Source organism: Vicugna pacos, chromosome 6 (genome assembly GCF_048564905.1).
Source record: "Vicugna pacos chromosome 6, VicPac4, whole genome shotgun sequence".
Taxonomy (NCBI): domain Eukaryota; kingdom Metazoa; phylum Chordata; class Mammalia; order Artiodactyla; family Camelidae; genus Vicugna; species Vicugna pacos.
This window is the reverse complement of record NC_132992.1, coordinates 73,692,407-73,712,139: the sequence shown is the minus strand read 5'-3', so window position 1 is coordinate 73,712,139 and position 19,733 is coordinate 73,692,407. Positions and strand designations below refer to the sequence as shown.

Below are 19,733 nucleotides of genomic sequence, written 5' to 3'. Positions count from 1 at the left end.
CTGGGATTCAATCCAAGACCCTGCAATGGGCTGAACGGTGGCACCCTAAAAGATATGCCCATGTCCTAACCCCCAGAACCTGTGATTGTGACCTTAATTGGAAAAAGGGGTCTCTGTAGATATAATTAAGAATCTTGAGATGAAATCATCCTGGATTGCCCAGGGAGGCCCTAAATTTAATGACAAGGGTCCTCAGAAGGAAAGAGATGAGAAGATGGAGGCAGAGACTAGAGTGAGGCAGCCACAAGGGACACCTGGAGGCACCAGAAGCCAGAAGCAGCAAGGAAGGATTCCTCCCTAAAGCCTCCAAAAGGAGCATGGCCCTGTTGGCACCTTATTTTCAACTTCTAGCCTCAAGAACTATTAGAGAACAAATTTCTGTTGTCATAGGCCATCTCATTTGTGGCATTTGTCATGGCAATCACAGAAAACTAATATACAGGTTTACTAGCTATGGGCTCTTGAACAAGTCACTTAATCTGTCTGTGCTTCAGTTTGTCCATCTGTAAAACAGGGATGGTAACAATAGTATCTACCTTGGGGTTGTTGTGAAGTTAAAGGAAATAATACAGAGAGAGCTCTCAGCACAATGCCTGGCCCATGGTTTTCTGTCAATGTAAACACTTGTTCTAAGCATCAGAAACCCCACCTGAGGAAGCCTACTTTAAAAAATGGTTTTCCAGGCCTCACCCCACAGTCATTAGAAACAAATTCTAGAGTATAGGGTCTAAGAATCTATACTTTCAAGGCTCCCAGGGAACTCTGGTCATCTGACAGGTTAGGAACCATCTGTGAGCTGTCACAATCCCACCTCCACAACATACAAGCAGAATCTCTTATATTTCTGGAAAGCTGCTCTTCCAGATATAGATTTCACGACTGTCCTCAGTAACCCAGTACAGTACCAAACCACCTTAGCAGTAAGGAAGTCCTAGCTCTTAACTACGTCAAATCTACCATCATGTAGCTCCATCCCATTTCCCTGCACCACTCTCAGCAGAGGAAGAAACAGCTTGGTCATGGTGGACACCCTCAGTCCGGAGCAGGAAAGGAAACTGCAGGGAGGTTTTCAGTGGAAAAAGTAATCGGCAATGAGAAGCCCAGCCATGGTTAGTCTGGGAAGGGGTCTGAGATGGGCAAAGACAGGCTGAAGCTGGGCTTTCTCCAGCTCCTGCCCCATGGGGTCATGAGGGGCAGGCTAAGCCCTCAACACAGCACTGTCTCTGGGCAGCAGGGCGCTCTGCCCTCCTCCAGCCACCCCACAGAACCAGGTGGCAGGGGCAGTTGGAGAGCAGCTCTGCAGCAGCAGGAAGCCAACCCTGAGTGTCAAGGCAGCCCATGTAGGCAAGAGAGCTGCAGACACTGCAAATGAGGAATTGGCTAATGGTGATAATCGTGCTGATCAGGATGGAGAGACGCCCAGCACAGGCAATGGCCTCCCATCACTGGAAACCCAGGGGCTTATTTTGTTTCATTTCAGCTGTGGCCTTTGGAAAGGGATCACTGCTTCTGAGCAGCAGGAGCAAATACCATCCCATCAGGCAGCTTCAAGTCCAAAGCAGCCCCAGGAGATAAACAGGGTGAGCTAGGAGAAGAGAAGAGCTGGAAAAGAGTGGCCAAACCCAGCAGGGGAAAGACCGAAGCAATGGTGGATGCACGCCAGAGTTTGGTCCAGCGTCTGCTACAGATGGTGCAGCCTGTGTTTCTCCAAGTGTGACCCAGTACCAGTGATGGTGTGCTAAAAAGTGGTACAAGAGGCAATTTCGGGTGGTATTCAGAACACGTCTTATTTGCATATGCATTAGACTCCAAAAAAGAGAAAGCTAGTCTATCAAAACTGCAATTTCACAGATATGTTTGCTTAGAACAAAACCAAGTAAAGGAAAAAGAGTCAACAAAATGAAAAATATCATATCGATACATAAATAGTTGGGTATCAAGAAGTGCATGGGAATGATAACCAATAAATTCAAGATAGTGTTTGCTTCTGGTTATGCATGAGGGAGGCTGAAATCAGGGGAAAAGTACCCCGGAGGCTATAATTATATGAGAAATTATTTCTGAAATTGGGCAGTGAGCATAAGGGTGACCACTAAATTATTTCTTATACCTTTTCTTAGGTCTTATTTATTTCACATGTTTTTTAAAATACAGGAGGTATGCAGACATGGCAAAATGGGTACTGTTATTGGCCATGGTCCATAGGTCACTGACAAGTCTAGAGCAATCAAGAGCACAACTTGGCATTTGCGTGGTCTGCCGGGGAATTACAGAGAAGCCACAACATAGTGGGCCCAATCTCCAGGCAGATGCTCAATGTACGCCACATTTTCCCTCAGGGTCCCCAGTGATGGGAGGAGACCCCACCAAGTCTCTCCCCAGCCCACACTAAGGCCCAACAGCCTACTGCTATGAACTCCCTGAATCAGAAAGGCTCTGGGGTCAGGGTCACTGCAGAAAGTTGTGCAGGTTTGCAATGCAGCACTCAGAAAGTTTTAGGTCTGCAGAAAACTGAAAAGGAGGTACAAGATTCAGTAGCAGACTCTGGTTTCTCTACTCCACAGGCCTGGTCCTTAGATGACCCAACCAGAGCAAATTAAATGCAGCTCATGCTCTTGCAGAAATTATCACAAACACTGAGAAAGCCAGTCGCCAAGACAGCAAAGATCCAATTTCCCTCCTCCTCTGCGAAGAATACTCTCAGACAAATATTCCATGATGACAAAAGAAAGCAACAAAAGGGGAATCTGAGGGACAGAGTGCATGAAAACTCCCTGAAAAGTGTCCAAGCCAGGTTGACAGACACTGAACATGCAAAGGAACAGCAGCATGGTTAGAAAAGGCTACTTCAGAGGAGGCCTTCCCGGCAGGTCCCCCCACCCTACAGGCTGGGTTGGCAGCCCCTCCAATGCAGGGGTCCTGCCCCCATTCCTCTGTGCTGGAAGTTAGCTGCTATCAGGGGCCAGAGCTGGAATGAAAACAAATCGATCTTCTGCAACTGGAGATTTCACGCCTGGTCCCCCAACTAGATTGTGAGCAACTGGAGGGCAGAGGTCGAGTTTTATTTCCCTTTATAGCCTCTGAGCTGGAACCTCACGCAGAATCTGGCACAGAGCAGGCTAAGTTAATGTTGGTTACAGTAATGGGTGGATGGAATAATGATGAAGACACACCCTGGCTTGGGCATGTATTCCTAAAGAGCCAGACGCTGCTCCAGTTCCCCTTGCAGAGCAACAAGATTTTTTAAATGCTTATTGACTTCATATCCTCACTAAGCTGGGAGTATGGTTATCCTTGATACTGCAGTTGTTCAACAGCTTGAAAGTTGAAACCCTTCCCCAAAGCAAAGAGCTAACATCTACCAATTCCTTTGGAGGGTCTACCCTCTTCTCCATTGGGAAATGCAAATGCCAAATATTTATTGAATTAACTCTTTGGTTGATGGATCAAATAAGTAAAGAAATCCCAGGGAGAAGGCTCTATTGCCCCTTTCTCTCCTCCTGTTTCCCAAATCCACCCCAGGCAGCACCACGGCCTCAGGGCTCGTACCAGGAGGTGAGGACCAGGGGGAGAAGCTGCACAGGCATCTTTGGTTCCACTTTCTATCCAACTTGCTACTTTCCCCCAGGTTACAAGTGCATAAAAAGGGAGACAACCAAGTATAAAGTGCAAAGAACACAAGATTGTGCAAGATCTGTATCTGGATGTCCAAGACCAAGTCCAGGATCTGCCACAAACCTGTGGGGAGAGGCCTGAAGAAATCACATCCTGCCTCTGGGCTTCCACTTCCACAGCTCTACATTAGAGGCCTGAGCCAAGTGATGCCGAAGATTTCTTTCTCAAGTTCAATGGAATGATTGTAAACAAGAGTCACCACCCCACCTTATTCTAAGGGAGAAAGTTATAATGAACTCTGTGATATTAGATTGAAATTGGAGATATCAGTATGAATTAATTATTTTTAATAGATTTATATATGCATGAGGAAGTATACATAAATATATTTTCTAGCTCTGTCTCCTGAAAGAGCCTAGAAACAATTGCACCCAATAGCAATATGCACATCTAGCATCTACATCTTGGTTTCTAAATACCATTCTCCAATAAAAGGAACCAGGGTTCCTTGGAGAAGTGGCTGATTCCAAGGCTGAGGCAACGAAAACAAAAGATGAGCCTGGGGCATCTTGTGGCACCAGAAAGTTAAGACAGTGCTCAAAAACTGATGGAGCACATCAAAAGGACACAGCAGACAACCTGAAGGTGCTCCCAATGGCTAAAGTCAGAACAATTTGAGCCAAAAAAATAAGTAATGATTGTTCTGGATTCTAACCCATAGGATGAAATAAATATTCATGAGTTCATACTGATTGAAAATAAACAAATGAGGGAGAAGGGAATTCTATAGGCTTTTTCTTAAAGAATAATTTCAATTAATACTTGTAAAAATAAAAAAAATAGAAAATCATTCAGTTGTTCATTAAAATGACAAGGAGCCATCAAGGGAAAATCTGTTCTTGTGGATCTCCTCTCTGGCTGGATTCCATTATCCATAGTATTTAATTAAATAAAGCTTTCAACTCTGTTCTTACAAACTCAGCTGGGACAAAGGCCCACTTTACAGATAGGGATGTAGAGGTGCTAGGTGGCAGAACAGGAGCCTGAGGCCCTGGCTCTAGGTCCAAAGTGGCTCAAGTTCTACCCAGCACCATTATCCTATCTCCCCACCCTCTGTGGGCCTTGGAATTTCTGAATTTCATTTCTTCCCTTGAGTTATTGGTCCCCATATGACCTATCAAAACCCTAATTATGCTTCAAGATCCAGTATACTTCACCAAGAGTGTATCAGGACACATTTGGTTGCAAATAATGGAAAAGTGAACTCAAATCATCTTAAGCAAAAAACGAATTTCCTGACATATATAACTGAAAAGTCCAGTGGGAGTCTAGCTTCAGGTTCAGCTAGATCTAGGGACTCAAATGACACATCTCTCCATCCACAGATAGGCTTTCCCCTCATGCTGGCAAGATGGCTGACAGCAGCTCTAAGCCAACATCCTATACTCTCAGCTAACCCAAGGGGGACACCCCAAAAGCCCTGAAGCTGACTGATATTCACCGAACAGCATTGGCTCAAGTGCCCATCCGTCTCTGGATCAATCTCTAGGACAGAGGAAGGGACTCCACTCATAGCCAAAGTCACATGCCCACCCTTGGAGCTGAGGCGGGGGTGAGCCCCACTCAATCCTCATGGTGTGTACATGACATAGGGGTAGCTCCCCAAAGGAAAGTTTGGATGCTGCTCCCCAGAATGAGAATAGCTCTTGAGCTGCAAAATTAATATACGTCCACTATACCCCAAACCCTTAGCCAAAATCAACTCAGTCTTGCCTCCTCCAGCCTATTGTCTGGATGTCTGTACCAACAGTGACTTCTTTCTGCTCTATGCACAGGCCAGTTTACACCCATCACCTCTGTTTATGAGCATCCTGAGCACAAGCAGTCTGGTTCTCCAAAGCAACTGGGTCCCACTCCATGCCCTCACTGCCTAGCAAAGTGCCACTGTGCCCCTAGAAAACACTACTTCATGCTGGCTCCCACCCTCTCCTGACGCAGAGCTGAGTCACTGCAATCCCAGCCAGCCGAGCACCAACCTTGAAAGTGCTTCTCGAAGTCACTGCCTGCCGAGCTCATCTCCTGGCTCTGGCATACTCTGGGACCTAGAGACACTGGCTTGACAGGTGAGATAATTATGTTTTACCCTTCACTCACTTCTTTATCAGTCTCGCAGACCAGAACAGATAAGTGTTCCAATGGAAGAAAACACTCCTGCAGTATTTACTTGTGCCCTTTAGTACCAGCTGGCTCCCCTTTCCTAGGCACAACTCCCAGGAACCAGCCTACACCTTGTTATCTGGTGCCAGCCACCACGTGCTGCCCTCCTGTCAATGCCAGGCTGCACTTCCTTACTGCATCTCCAAAGCTGTCAACTTCTCCAGAACCTGCAGCACCACGGCTTTCCAGATGACTGACAAGTGAAGGGCACTTGTCTTCACAACACCCATCCCCCTGCCTGCTCTGCAGATTCCCCAAGGCAGAGGGCTTACCCTCTGCCCTGGCCCAGACCTCTCTGCAGAATGTTGCTCTGGTGGGTTCCAAGGCCTATAGCACTGGTTAGATGGAGAGAAAGGGGGTAGGGAAAAGTAGGGAGCATTAAGTCTCAGAGACAAGGACTTTGAAATCTTCCGATACAAATTAACATTTCATTCATTCATTCATTCATTCATTCAACAAACCTTTATTTAGGACCTACTGTGTCCTGGGTACTGCTGTAGGTGCTGCAGACGTTGAGATACACAACACAAACCATCTCTGTCCTCATGAAACATAACTTCTAGTAGACATCTGACCTATTTCTGATAACCATGTTAAATTTACATTCACAACACACTGTCTCAAATACTATCCATATAATCCTCAGTAAGTGGTATAACCACTATAGTCCAGAGAAGGAAAATGGCACTCCAAAAGGTCAAATGACCCTCCCAGAGCTGAGGCATAACCTCAGATCCTCTGACTACAAACCTTACTCTCTTTGTGGGGCCTCTCCGAAGGCAAGAAGCTAGCAGGGTACAACCTGGCATTGAAACAGACATTAAATTCAACTCAGTCCCCGGCATCATTGCTGGAGGTAGAAGATAGAGAAAAGAAAGGCCCAATCCTTATCTAAAAGAATCTACAGTCTAAAGAGAGAGAAAGACATGTAATCAACTATCACCTGTGGCAGGAATAAAGAAGATAAAGTGATTAAATTCAAATAAGTAATTTCTCTGGAAGGATATATAGGAAATAATGATCACCTCCAGACAGGAAAATTGGGTACCTAAGAAACAGGTAAAGGAGGATCATCTTGTATGTTCAAATATTATATATTTTGAATTGTGTATCATTGAATTTATTTCCCATTAAATGACATTTTGAGGATGCAATCAGCCGAATCCTGAATGTGGGAAATTCCACAGGATAAATGATCTGGTTTCTTCAACAAGCAAATAGCTCAAGGGAAAAAAAAAAAAGAGGGAGGGGAAATATTACAGATTTGAAAGGATTTAAGAGACATCAACCAAACATAATACACACACTTTGTTTGGATCCAGATTTGAATCAACTTTAAAAAGAAATTTGAGGGAAAACAAGGGAGATTTGAATATGGACTAGCTGTCAGAGGTTATCAAGGAGCTAATGTCAATTTTGTTAGGTGTGATCGTGGAATGGTAGTTCTTTTTAACATCCTTATCCATTAGAGATACATACTGAGGTATTTACAAATGAAATAATATGAAACCTGAGATTCACTTTTAAATGTTTCTGCAAAAAAAGAAACAAATCAATAAATAAAGAAGTAAATGAAGGAATGAATAAAGAAGAGAGTAGATGAAACAAGATTAGCAAAATGTTGATAATTTCTGAAGCTGGACAACAGTTCCACAGGGGTTCATACTGCTCTCTCTGCCCTTGTGGATGGTTGAAATTTCCATAATGAAAAGTTTAAACAAAAATTTAAAAATTAGTTATTCCATCCACCTAGGATGACTGAAGAAAGTATCACAGAGGAGAGATGTTTGAGCTGAGTCCTGAAGGAAGACTAGGAATTTTCTAAGGGACAAAGGGCATTCCAGACTGTGCAAAGACACACAGACCTATCACAAACCTCTCTCTAGAAGAACCAAAGGTATCTACACTTGACCCCAAATTCAGCTTCCATCCCACACAAGTGCCGCCTTGCTTGATCCTTCAACTCTCTGGGACATGGAGACAAAGATTCAAACTCAACGACCCTGTTCCAAGTGAGAATGGAGTGTGCGGGGTTGACAGCTCCACTCAGAGGCCTAAGACAGGCGCCAGTGTTGCCTTCAGAGGCAGGCAGGAAAGCAGGAAAGCAATTACCCTCTTTCAGCTGGGTTTTGCCTGACAAGGCAGTTTGGAAGTCAGTCGGGTGATCTTAGGGACAGAGCCTTCATCCCTCCTGAGTCATCCCAGACACCTGAGCTCTCAGAAACCCACAACAGCCTTCCCAACAGCCCCTTATAGACTTATAAACTCAGTACCAGGGGATCCAGCTTGATGACGCCTGGTAGCCCAACCTATGGGCACTCAAACACCCCCTCCTTCTTCCCAAGCCACCAGCCTCAATCCCCACACTGTCCCCAGCCCACCTCCAGCTGCACACGGGATGCTCGCTGGCTGTGCAGGCACTTCAGGATTTCTCCAGGCCCGGCCTGGCTCAGATGGGTCCCACGGCTCCCTTACCTTGGATCGAAGCTGCAGGTATTCCTCTGAGCCATAGGGGACACTCCTCAGGGAGGTAAGGTAGTCGTAACTGATGACAGCTGTCTGTGAACCAAGGAAGAAAAAGCCTTAGCACCAGACATCAAATATTCCTCCTCTGCCCAAGGCTTACAGCTGCAGGCCCCTGATGCAGGCGGTATGTCTAGAGAAGTAGTCCCACCTCTAAGACACTCTATCCCCAGATCTTGGTCTGGCTGGCTTCTTCCTGTCATTCAAGGCTCTGCACAAATGCCACCTTTGCAGAAACCCTCAATCTGCAGTTACCCCCAACCACCAGGAACTCTCAATTACTTATCACAACAAACCACCGTCCAAAATTACCTTGCTCACTGTTTCCTTGAATATGGACTGTCTCCACTTCACTAGAAATTAAGCTCTATAAGCTCAGGGGCATAACCTCTGCACCTTTTACAATGCCAGACACACAGGTAAAGTACATAAATACTCAGTAAATACTAGTTGGATGAATGCTAATGGATAAACTTATCTCACCCTTCTATCACAAATAAACAACATTTCATATTTACATTTGCTCTAATAGCATAAATTTTAATTCTGGGTCCCTTAGCCAAAACTCCAGAGAGGCTCCCTTATATTTAGTGAATCAGAAAATTACAGGCACCCAGGTATCTCAGGCACAGAAGAGCCTTGAGGGTTACTGAGCCCAAAATTTCTCTTTTAGAATTGAGCCACTGAGGCCCCTAGGAGTTCAGGGGCTAATGAGGCTGGGATTTTTTTACATATTTATACATGTTCTTTATCAGTAAATTTAAGTGTTTTCCTATATACATAGTCTAAAACATAAAGTGATTTGTATGTTCCCAATTGAGGTGAATAAACTACCAATTTTCAAAAATTTTAGCCATGATGAGACAAACTAATACATTTCTAGTGGTATAATCTTTTTCAAAAGCATGCTGACCATATGTTTAAAAAGATACAACCATATTCATTCTCATTGACTAAATAATTTCAGTTTTGAGAATATTTCCCTGGGAAATGATCAAAAACCAACCAAACAAAAATTGTACCACAACCAGTGTTCATTCTTCACAAAACAAAAAAACTGGAAATAATTTAAATGTTCTGTTGCAGCAAAGTGTGTTACAGCTCAGTATTACAGCTCAGTTGTGGCAACAACCTGGATCCTGACGAGAGACTAAGCAGCACTCTGAGGGTTGAAGAATTCAGGTTTATTATGCAGGCAAGCCCAGAAGAATTAACACTCCAAGCTCTGGACCCCATCTGTAAGTTTACACAGGCTTTTATAGGCTGCCAGTCTAGACTTTGCAACATCATATGCAAATAAGGTATAACAAAGTTGACCAATCAGGAATGAGCTTTTTAGAACCGGACCAATCAGGAGTGAGCTTTATGCAAATGAGTTGTTACAAATGGACCAATCAGGAGTGAGCTCAGAGAACCAATAGAATCTTAGGGGTAAGTTCTGCTTTCCTAGAAGCAAGCCATTTTATAGAGGCAAAAAGCAAGATAATGCCATCCAGCCAGGGAACCAGATGGCACTGGTAGGAAAGTAGCAGCCCTACCTGGGGGTCCTGCCGGTCTTTTCATGGGGCTTCCCACCTCAGTTCCACAATATATAACTGGTTTAGTAAATTAGAGTGTATAAAGTTGAGGAATGTTACATAACAAGGCTGATATTGAGAGGAGTCTGTTCCTTTGTCTAAATCCTTAAAGCTTTATTCCATTCCACACATACTTGTCAAATGCCAACCACCAGCAAGACCTGGTCTGAGTGGTGTACAAGGCTAATCGAGACCAGAGCCCTGCATTATGCTCAATGAAATGAGTCAGACAAAAACTGAATGATATCACTCATACGTGAAATCCAAAAAGTACAACAAACTAGTGAGTATAACAAAACAGAAGCAGACTCACAGATACAGAGAACAAAACTAGTGAGTACCAATGGGGAGAGGGAAGCAGGCAGCAATATAGGGGTAGCGGATTAAAAGGTACAAACTACTAGACATAAAATAAGCTATAAGGATATATTGTACAACATGAGGAATATAGCCAATATTTTATAATAACTATGAATAGGATATAACCTTTAAAAATTGTGAGTCACTACATTGTATACCTGTAACTTAAATAATATTGTACAACAACCCACACTTCAATTTAAAAAAAAAACTTTTTTAAAACAAACAAAAAGAAATCTAAATGCCCTCCCCACACACCCCCCCCCCCAAAAAGACCAGAGCCCTGGCCTTTAAAGAATGCACAACCTAGTGGCTACTTTATAAAACACTGATTTATACCTTCCTCCCTCCTCTCCAACTATTCAAATCCCTAAGGTTCCATCCAAACCTGCTTCCCCTAGGGCACTCATCCTGACTCCCAGCCCATAGTGCTCACTCCTGTGTCCAAGGTCCTACAGAAGCGGTCACTTGAGTCAACACATGGCTTTAGATTGTTTTTGGACCCGTTCATGTGGATACTCCTCAACCAGAAGCTCCTTCAAAGCTGTGTCTGAGTGGGACAGTTCACTTCTACCCCTAAATAATATAAGACAACGCTGGGCCCAAAAAAAACCACTCAGCAAACACTTGGGAATCGTTTCATATTCCATGGTCTGTCTATCTTGAGTTTATGACTCAGTTTACCCCAAGTGGTGTTACCAAATCCAAACTCATTCTGCTCACCTCACGACAGGCCAATAAATTGGGAGACGAGGTGTTGGGGCAAGGAATAGCGACTTTATTCGGAAAGCCAGCAGACTGAGAAGATGGCAGGCTAATGTCTTGGAGAACCATCTACTCAAGTCTCTTTTATACTAAAGAGAGGAGGGGGTGTGGTTGGTTGTTGCAAACTTCTTGGTATAGGAATTCTTTGTTCTTATAGATGTCTGCAGTGGGTCAGGTCATGGTGCCCCTGTAAAACCTCTAAGAAAATAAGTGTTATTTTCTATTCTGCAACTTGTTATCTTTACATAAATGAAAAAGTGTTAATATCCTTAAAGGTCAGAGCCTTGAGAATAGGCTCTCCTGTGTATTTCAGGCTAAAGACAACATTATTTTACAAAAAGTGTAGAGCTAGCAAGACTAAGCCTAGAAAACAGGGCACAAGGTTAAAACCAAAGAAACAGATCTAATATGGAGTCAGATTTGTTCTTTTCTGTTACAGAGGCAGGCACCACATCTGAATCAGGCTGGGAAGAAGACTTGACAGCACTGAGGATTCAGGAAATGCTTAGACAACAGCCCAAACAGACTGTGCAACAGAGTATGTCTACACCAAGAGGAGGAAAGGGTGGCTCATCCTGCATCAGACAAAGAAGGAAAGAAAAGCATGAAGCCTGTGGCAATCTACCTACCAAAGGAACAATGATACAGGCATGTCTGGGAGAGCCGCTTGTAACAGAGTTAAAAAGGATATGATCCCACCAGAACGATGTTCCTGAGGCCCTGGAGAAAACCTCGAACAGTCAAATATTCAACTCAGATTCTCTTAGTTTGGGGATTGGAGGGGATCCCCAAAGTTCTTTGAGGCCTAGATACTCAGTATGAGCCCTGCACACAAACCACTCCCTCCAGCTCACTGGAGGCAGACCAAATTTTCTGGTAAAATTTATTCAAAACTGCAAAGTCCTCTTTTCATGCACATTTGCTGAGAAGACCGCCCACCCCGAGTCTATCACTAAAATACAGTATAGAAGGTTCTGTAAAGATAAAGGTTTCAGAACAGAGACACCATGCAATCCCACTGTATCCTACTTCAGGATGGCAGAGGTTGTGTGTATAGGGATGTGGGTACATGAGTGTGCACATCCATGCCTGTGCAACTGTGTAGTGGGAGCTTCACACATGTAAGGGCACACATGATCTCCACAGACATGTGACTGGCATGTCCATCTGCTGCACGTAAGAACACCTGCAAGTTAACACTGCAGTTCCTCTGTTCCTCCCTAAAGGAAGAGAACCTACCGTGGCAACTGCTCTGCCCACCCTGACAGCGCCAAAGTCATTGGGGTCCAAGTACTTGTTGCCATATAGATAGAAGCCAGAGGCAGCAAGAGCCATGCTCGTCCACGAAGCAAGCTTGAGAGCCCTTCTGGCCATGTTCCCGACCCTGCAGAAGGAAGGCAGAGAAAGGGGAGCAGTCAAGCATTTTACAGGGAGTCAAATTCAAATCCAGACTCTGCTACTTAATCGAATGTATGACCTTGCGTCATTTTCTTAATCTCACTGCACCTGAGTTTCCTCATTTGTGAAAAAACAGGATGATACCTACCTCAAAAGTTGTTGGGATAAAATGAAATCATGTATATAAAATGCTTAGCAAAATACTCAGCCTAAGTTAGCTCTCAAAGTCACTCTTCCTTCCACAGCACCAGGCACTGTTCTAGGTACTGGGAAGACAGTGAACAAAACAAAGTTCTTACCCACGTGGTGCTTATACTCTAGAGGGGATGGCAGATCATAAGTAAAAAGACAGATACTAGAATAGAGGCATTATTAAGTGCTGAGAAGAAAATCAAAGCGGGTAAGAGGAAGGATGATGAATATGAGATAAAGGATGCTGTTTTAGATAAAACAAGCCAGAGTGTGTTAACCACTGTTACCTGAAACTATTATTAAACCACCACGCACGCACAGGCGTCATGAGCCCTGTATGTTCAGGTCAGAAGTGGCCACAACCAAAACGCAGCTGGTCAGAAGCAGCCAGGTAAGCCCTCCACGTCTGACTGATTTTGAAAATATTTATTTTGGTTAGAATAGACAACCCCTTGTCTAGACTGTAAGTTCCATGAGAGCAAACACCATGACTATTATTAGTTTGTCCACGCACAGTCCCACAGGGTGCTTTATGGTTAGGGGCTCAAGGTCCACCTGCTGCTTTGCCCTGTTTAACCAAACTCCCACTCCCACTCAGTGGGACCAAGTGGGCTGCCTGATACCTTTCCCCATCATACTTGCACCGGCTCAGTCCGCCAGGTGGCTGTACAGTCTTTGGGCCACTGCACCCAATGGCTGCTTCCCCTTCAGTTCCTGGGAACTCTGTATCGGACTAAAATCCTTGACCACGGCTGTGGCTGCCAGTAGAGAAGTCTCACCCAGGACAAGTGCCACCACCAAGCCACCTGGAGGTACAAGCCCTGCACAGACACAGCAGGAAAATTTAGATCATCACCCTGTTTGCTTCTGCTCTGGACTCAGTCTGTGACCATGCCCTCCCTGCTCTGTGCCTGCTTCCCCTTCATACGGAAACAACTGCTCCAAACAGCTGTGTCTTCATTTTCTTTAAACTCTATTTTGACTCACGCCTCATAATACAGCCACATATTTTTTTAAAGTATCCACAGGGACATCTTTTTCCATTCTTTTACTTTCAACTTACATTTTATACTATTTCTCTAAATAGCATATACTTGATTTTCTTCTGTTTGCTTTTAATATAAACACTTATGTATGGATTTAATTTTACCATCTTCTTCTGTGCTTTCTATTTTCCTACCTGTTCTGTTTCTTTTTCTCTCCTTTCTTGACTTTTCTGGACTCATTTCTTTTTATAATCCTATTGTTTTTCACTCTGCAGTTTTCTTTTCCTAGCCAGCATTTCTAAAGTGTGATCAGAGGAACACTTGCAAAGAATATCAACCTGGGTGTCATTTCAAAAATGCATATTTCTGAAGTCTGCTCCTTGGCCCACTGAATCATTAAAGCTGTGAGTAGGACTCAGGAATCAGCATTTTAATAGAAAACATAATGGGTTATTTTTATGCAAATTTGAGTTATCACACTTACCTCCCCATTACCTATCAAAAAGTCCAAATTCTCTTAGCAAAGCATTCAAGGCCCACCCCATTCCCATCCAAACCCACCTTTCCAGCTTCATCTTCCAAAATATCCCCCACCACACACTCAATCCCCATTATTCCTCTATTCAAGCCTTCTGTAAACCAATCAGAATTCCTTGTTCCTTCCTCTCTGGTCTTATTCTGCATTGCTTTTACCTCTAATAATCTGGTCCTATATCTGCCTCTTCCACTAGATGCAAAGGCCAGAATTCATTAATAAATAAACAAGCGAATAAAATAAGTCTGCTAATTTTAAAAAATGACTGAATGAATGAGTGAGAGAGTGAATTTTTCCCCAGTCTACCTTTAACAAGGAAACTTAAGTCCACGTATGCATTCTTCTGTTCTCAACTCTCCAATGGCTGCCACCTCACTCAAAGAGCCAAGGCCTTGGCATAGCCTATGAGGCCCTTCATGATCTGACTCCCCAGTTCCCTCCAGAGTCTCAGGCTTTCTCACTTTCCCCCTTGCTCGCTCCACCCCAATGACACTGGCCTCCTTGCTCTTTCTTAAACACGCCAGGCACATTCCAGCCTCGGTGCTTTTGCACTGGCTGTTCTCTCTGCCTAGCACAGGGGTCAGCAAACTTTTTCTGTAAAAGGCCATAAAGTCACATTTTTGGCTTTCCAGGCTATAAAGTCTCTTACAACTACTCAACACTGCACTGCAGTGCAAGGTAAAAGGAAGCCATAGATGATATGGAAAGTAATGGGCATGGCCAGACGTGGCCTGCAGGCTATAGTTTGCCAAACCCTGGCATAGCCCGTAGTAATAGGTAATAGGTACTCCAAAAGTATTCACTGAACAAATGACTCAATAAGTGGAGAAACTATATCCCATGAGACCTGTACAGGGCCAGCAACAACAAAGGTCCTCAGTGAGAATCACGTACTCAGGGCTGACAACTCAACAGCCTTCCTCCTCCAGTCACCCCAGCACCACCTCCCAGCCTTGCCTCCCCAAACCCCACCCTCCTTTTGCACCACCCTCTAGGCCTGTGTCTCTAGGCAATGAGGCCACCCCTCACCTTGAGACCCCCTCTGTGTAGGGGAGCAGCAGAGAAGCAGGTACGACTCCCAAGACCCAGTTTTCATGCAAATGTCCTCAGTAATAAAAGAGGTGGAAATTGAAAACCATAAAATAGATGATATAGGAGCCAAACTGTGTCTAAATAGACTGGAGCTGGAGTTTTCCATAAGGTGTCAGTGAGTCTTTAACATGTAAATGAGTTGCTTCCCTCGGGGTATTTTAAAAGACCCTGTCAGCCGTGAAATATGTCTGTCGATGAAAAACACCTTTCATTATTAAACATTTTGCTAATGAATCACCTGCCCTATTCTGTTTACTTGTCTTTTTGACTTTCATCTGAGTTGCTTCTCATAACAGCACACTCTTTTTGTGTGTGTGTGTGTGTGTGTGTGTGTGTGAAAGGGACCTTAGGCCACTAGACCCTAAAACTAACCATTAGACAATAATATTGCAATAACTGACCTTTACATAGCCCTTTGCACTCATTATCTCACTAGATATTCCACACAACCTAGTGAGGGGAGATAAATATTACTACCAGTCCCAGGTATAAATGAGGAAAACCAAGGAGCAGAGAGGGTGAGTGATTTGCTCCAGGTGGCTCAGCTAGTAAATGGCAGGATAGACCTTGGGCCCTTTCTCTTCACCGCATGTGATCTCCCTGACAGGGACTCACAGACCTGGATCACCAACATTCTGCCCTCCATACTCAAGTAACCACATCAGTCACTGTGGGCAGAGGCTATAACTTCTGACCCTCTACCACCCGCAGACAGTGCCAGGCACGGGGAAGGCGCTGCTTTGCACCCTGAAAATCAACAGCACGTCACAAGACCAACCAAAACGCACCTCACTAGACAAAACCAATTGCAGGCAATGAGATGTTTAGGAGAGCTGTGTTATTGTCAAATCAAAGATGAGAATGGAATCCATCTTACTGGACCACGAGAAACATACCAGCAAGTCATGAAACGAGGCAAGAGGAGAGTCTGAGAAGTTCTACAAATGAAAAGTTGATGGTCAGATGAAATTCCATCCCCTGTACAGAACTAAATAGGAACCAAACACTTTCTGGTCACAGGACTAGGCCTTTTCAGCTGCCATCCATCTGCTGCCTCCTCCCCATGCCACGTTCCAGGACAAGAGCCTAGAATCTCCTCGCCCTATTTGATGCACAGGTAAGAATGGCCAAAGAGGAAAAAATTCAGGGCTCTAATCCTATTAATCCCATAAAGTGACCACAGCTCCTCCTCCCATTTCCTAGAGAGACTGTTGGGCAAATAAGCAGTATTTCTTTTGGTGTGCTCCCAAGACTGAAAAAGACCAATAATATCCTTGGAGAGAGTGATCAGGTTTTCAGGGAAAACTGGTTAGTGATGTGGATAAAAAGCAGCCAAGGTAGATGATATCATCATGTCTCAAATCAATGCCAAGGGACCATCTAGTTGGCCTGAGCAGGTTTAGTCTGCCTTGCCCTGCAGATAGGAATGCAGCCCAAATGGAATCACTCCCTTTCCTAAACGTTTGATCCTAGAGGGTGATTCAATCAATATTGATTAAATAGAAGGACCCCTGACTGACGCCGAGGTCCCAGAGTAGACAGGCGAAATAAATCTCATCCAGGTGAGGAATAGAAATTCTCCATTCACTTCATCCAGAGATAGGGAGACTCAGGGAAAAGAGCGGAAAGCCAAGCACAAAGAGCGAGTAGCAGGTAAGAAGAGAAAAACGAGTGAGCTTCTAATGGGAGAGGTACAGGGCCAAGTGCTCTACATCTCATGTAACTCACACAACTACATTCTGCAGTGCATACTAGTAGAGCCTCATTCTACAAATGAGGAAGCTGAGTTTTAGAATTCGTAAGATATTTGGCCAGGAAGCTAGTAAGCGATGCAGCCAGAACTTGAATACAGGTGTGTCTGCTCCAGCCAAGAGAGCATAAGGTGGACGAGACAGGGCTTACACAGCCCTGAGGTGAGTCGCTGGAGTGCCTTAGACATGGATAGCTAAACCCAAATGGTTTATTCAGTAAGTTGGGGAGTTGAGGGGAAGAGGAGTGGATGCCTAAAGCAAGCACCATTCTTACAAGTCCCTTGTGTGACAAGAAAATAAGTATATATGTGGGAAAAAAAGGTAAACACTCCCAGCAGAGGTCAAATGTTACATCCCTGAGGGCTGCTGAGATATAGCCAAACAAATAAAGACACAGTAAAATAGACTATGATGTAAACCAGAAAAACTGACACAAGTGTATGCTACATGAAAATCTGTATATAATGTGGGGGAAGTAACAGTGAAAAAAGTAATATGCACATGTTTACTATCACTACCAAAGTTAGACTGGCAAGCCAGGACAGAAAGGCCCATGATCAGAAGTGAAGATTTGGTGCTTTATGTTCACAGGATTTTTTCCTACAAAACAGTAATACTCAAAAGTATATCTTCAGAGCAGCAGTAGCCGCATGTCCTAGAAACATGTTAGAAATGCGAATGCTTGCTCCCCACCCCGGACCTACTGAATCAAAAACTCTGGAGATAGGGTCAGTATCTTGTGTTGTAACAAGCCCTCCAGGTAATTCTGACGCACGATACAGTTTGAGAACTACTGCAATAAGAAAATGCTTCAAGAAAATGTGCGAAGGGGCAGATAAAGTCTAATGCACTTTCAGCTCGGCAAATAATTTCGTGAGCACCCAACAAGTGCGTAATCAATAAATAGTTGTTGAACTGAATGACTTCCTAGAAAGTAAATGCCACTTAACCTGAGGAAAGAGCTGTACTTGGCGTCTTCTAAAGGCTGCTCTCCGCACACCGCCTGTCATCAGCACACGTTTATTGTGCGATCTGGAAGCTCGGGGCCCTGCAAGTGCTACAGATGACGTGCGCTCTGGGGCGCGCGCCGGTGCAGGCGGAAGGCAGGGATATCCGCGCGCCCCCTACTCGTGCCCAGACCTCGCCGCGACGCCTGCGCCTCAGAGCCCACAGACCACCTGGGGGGAGGACATCTGGGTGAGCTACCTGCTCCGCCCTCCTCAAGGTAGGAAAACTACACCAAGACTGCGCCACGCTTCCGCCCACTGGTGAGCCAGGCTGGAGAGTCGCTGCAGAGGGGGCGGGGCACTGCCAGTCACCCGAGCCACGTGGCCGCGCGCTGGGCCCTGGGTGACAAGGTCACCGGCCCAGAGTTCACTCCGGGCTGGCGGCCGGAGCGGAGGCGGACGGCCGACGCGTCCACGCTGGCTCCTCCGCGCTCCCGCGCCCTGCGGCCCTGGCTGCTCCCGCTCTGCGCCGGCCTCTGAGGGGCTGCCCCTACTCACCCTGAGGGAAACAGAGCCGCGGCGCCTGGTTTCCGGCCGCAGCCCGGTGGCGGGGTTCCACAGGGTACTTTGCTCGACGCTCCCACTGATTGCGCTTAGTTAAGCCGAGGCGCCGCGCGGCCTGCCGGGACTTGTAGTTCTTCATGGTTCCCTAAGCCGTGGGGACAAGGGTCAAAGAACCACCGCAGTCCCGCTGGACCGCTCCAAACGGGGAGGCAGAGGGGTCACAGACACTTTACCTGTCAGGTAGCCAATCCCTTTGACTGGTCTGGGGACATGGAGTCTTCTTGAAAACTTACTTTCAAGAGGCTTTCCAAATTGCTCATAGATTTACGTTCAGTGGAGGATGGAGTTAATGGATTTGTGTATTTTAAATAATGTATTAGAACAGGCAAGGAAGAACTTAAGTGATAGTTGCTGAATGATAAGAAAGTACTGACCAATCTTAGCCATCTTTGTCCCTCGTTCATTAATTCATTGACTTCTATTTATTGAATAAGATGTACTTTGTTTAAAATACATACTTTGGAGACAATCATCAGACCTTCATCTCCTGAGCGACTTCGTCAGGGGATAGAGACAGGGCGGAAGATTCATCTACCAATCAATGCAATTCCAATAAAGTTTCGAACAGGATTTTTTTCTAGGCCTTCACAAGCTAGTCTAAAACTTATGTGGAAAAACAAAGAGCAAAGCATAGGCGAAACATTCTTGAAGAAAAGTAATATGTTTCAAGGACTTGCCCTTCCATATAGCAACATTTATTATAAAACCGTAAAAATTAAGACCATAGGATAGGCAGCAGGGAAAAATCGAACAGCCTAGAGAGCCTAGAAACAGATCCAGGCATATGTGGAATCTTGATGTATGACAGAGCTGGCATTATAAGTCAATAAGGAAAGATAGATTATTCAGTATATGAGCTGAAACAACTAGTTATCTGTTGGATCCCTAAATCACCCCCCACACAAAAACTAGTTCCAAGTAGGTAAAAGAATTTAAAGGGAAAAATAAAAATCAGAATTTTTGAAAGAATATTGTGTAATAACCTTTATTGAAAAAGAATATGAAAATGAATATATGTATGTATGTACATGACTGGGACATACTGTACACCAGAAATTGACACATTGTAACCGACTATACATCAATTTTTTTTAAAGAACTTTTGAAAAGAAAATAAAGGAAAACATCCTACGACCTCAGGGTAGGGTTTA

At 44.6% G+C, this 19,733-nt stretch overlaps 1 protein-coding gene across 5 annotated transcripts in view; it reads right to left on the bottom strand.

Moving 5' to 3' along the window:
- Window positions 1–18,592, bottom strand: part of ADCK1 (aarF domain containing kinase 1) — a 100,999-nt gene extending 82,407 nt beyond the window's left edge. For 2 of the 5 annotated variants that reach the window (XM_072963508.1, XM_072963511.1), the window contains exons 1-3: window positions 18,517–18,592; window positions 12,297–12,441; window positions 8,308–8,391 (exon numbers count right to left, since the gene is read on the bottom strand). In XM_072963508.1, coding sequence (XP_072819609.1) covers window positions 8,308–8,391; window positions 12,297–12,431 — 219 coding nt within the window. In that variant the 5' untranslated portion in view covers window positions 12,432–12,441; window positions 18,517–18,592. Of the gene's footprint in view, window positions 1–8,307; window positions 8,392–12,296; window positions 12,442–17,961; window positions 18,144–18,217; window positions 18,483–18,516 lie in introns of those variants that run through there. The other 3 variants (XM_072963510.1, XM_072963509.1, XM_072963512.1) reach the window with 3 other exon arrangements.
- Window positions 18,593–19,733: the final 1,141 nt, after the last annotated feature.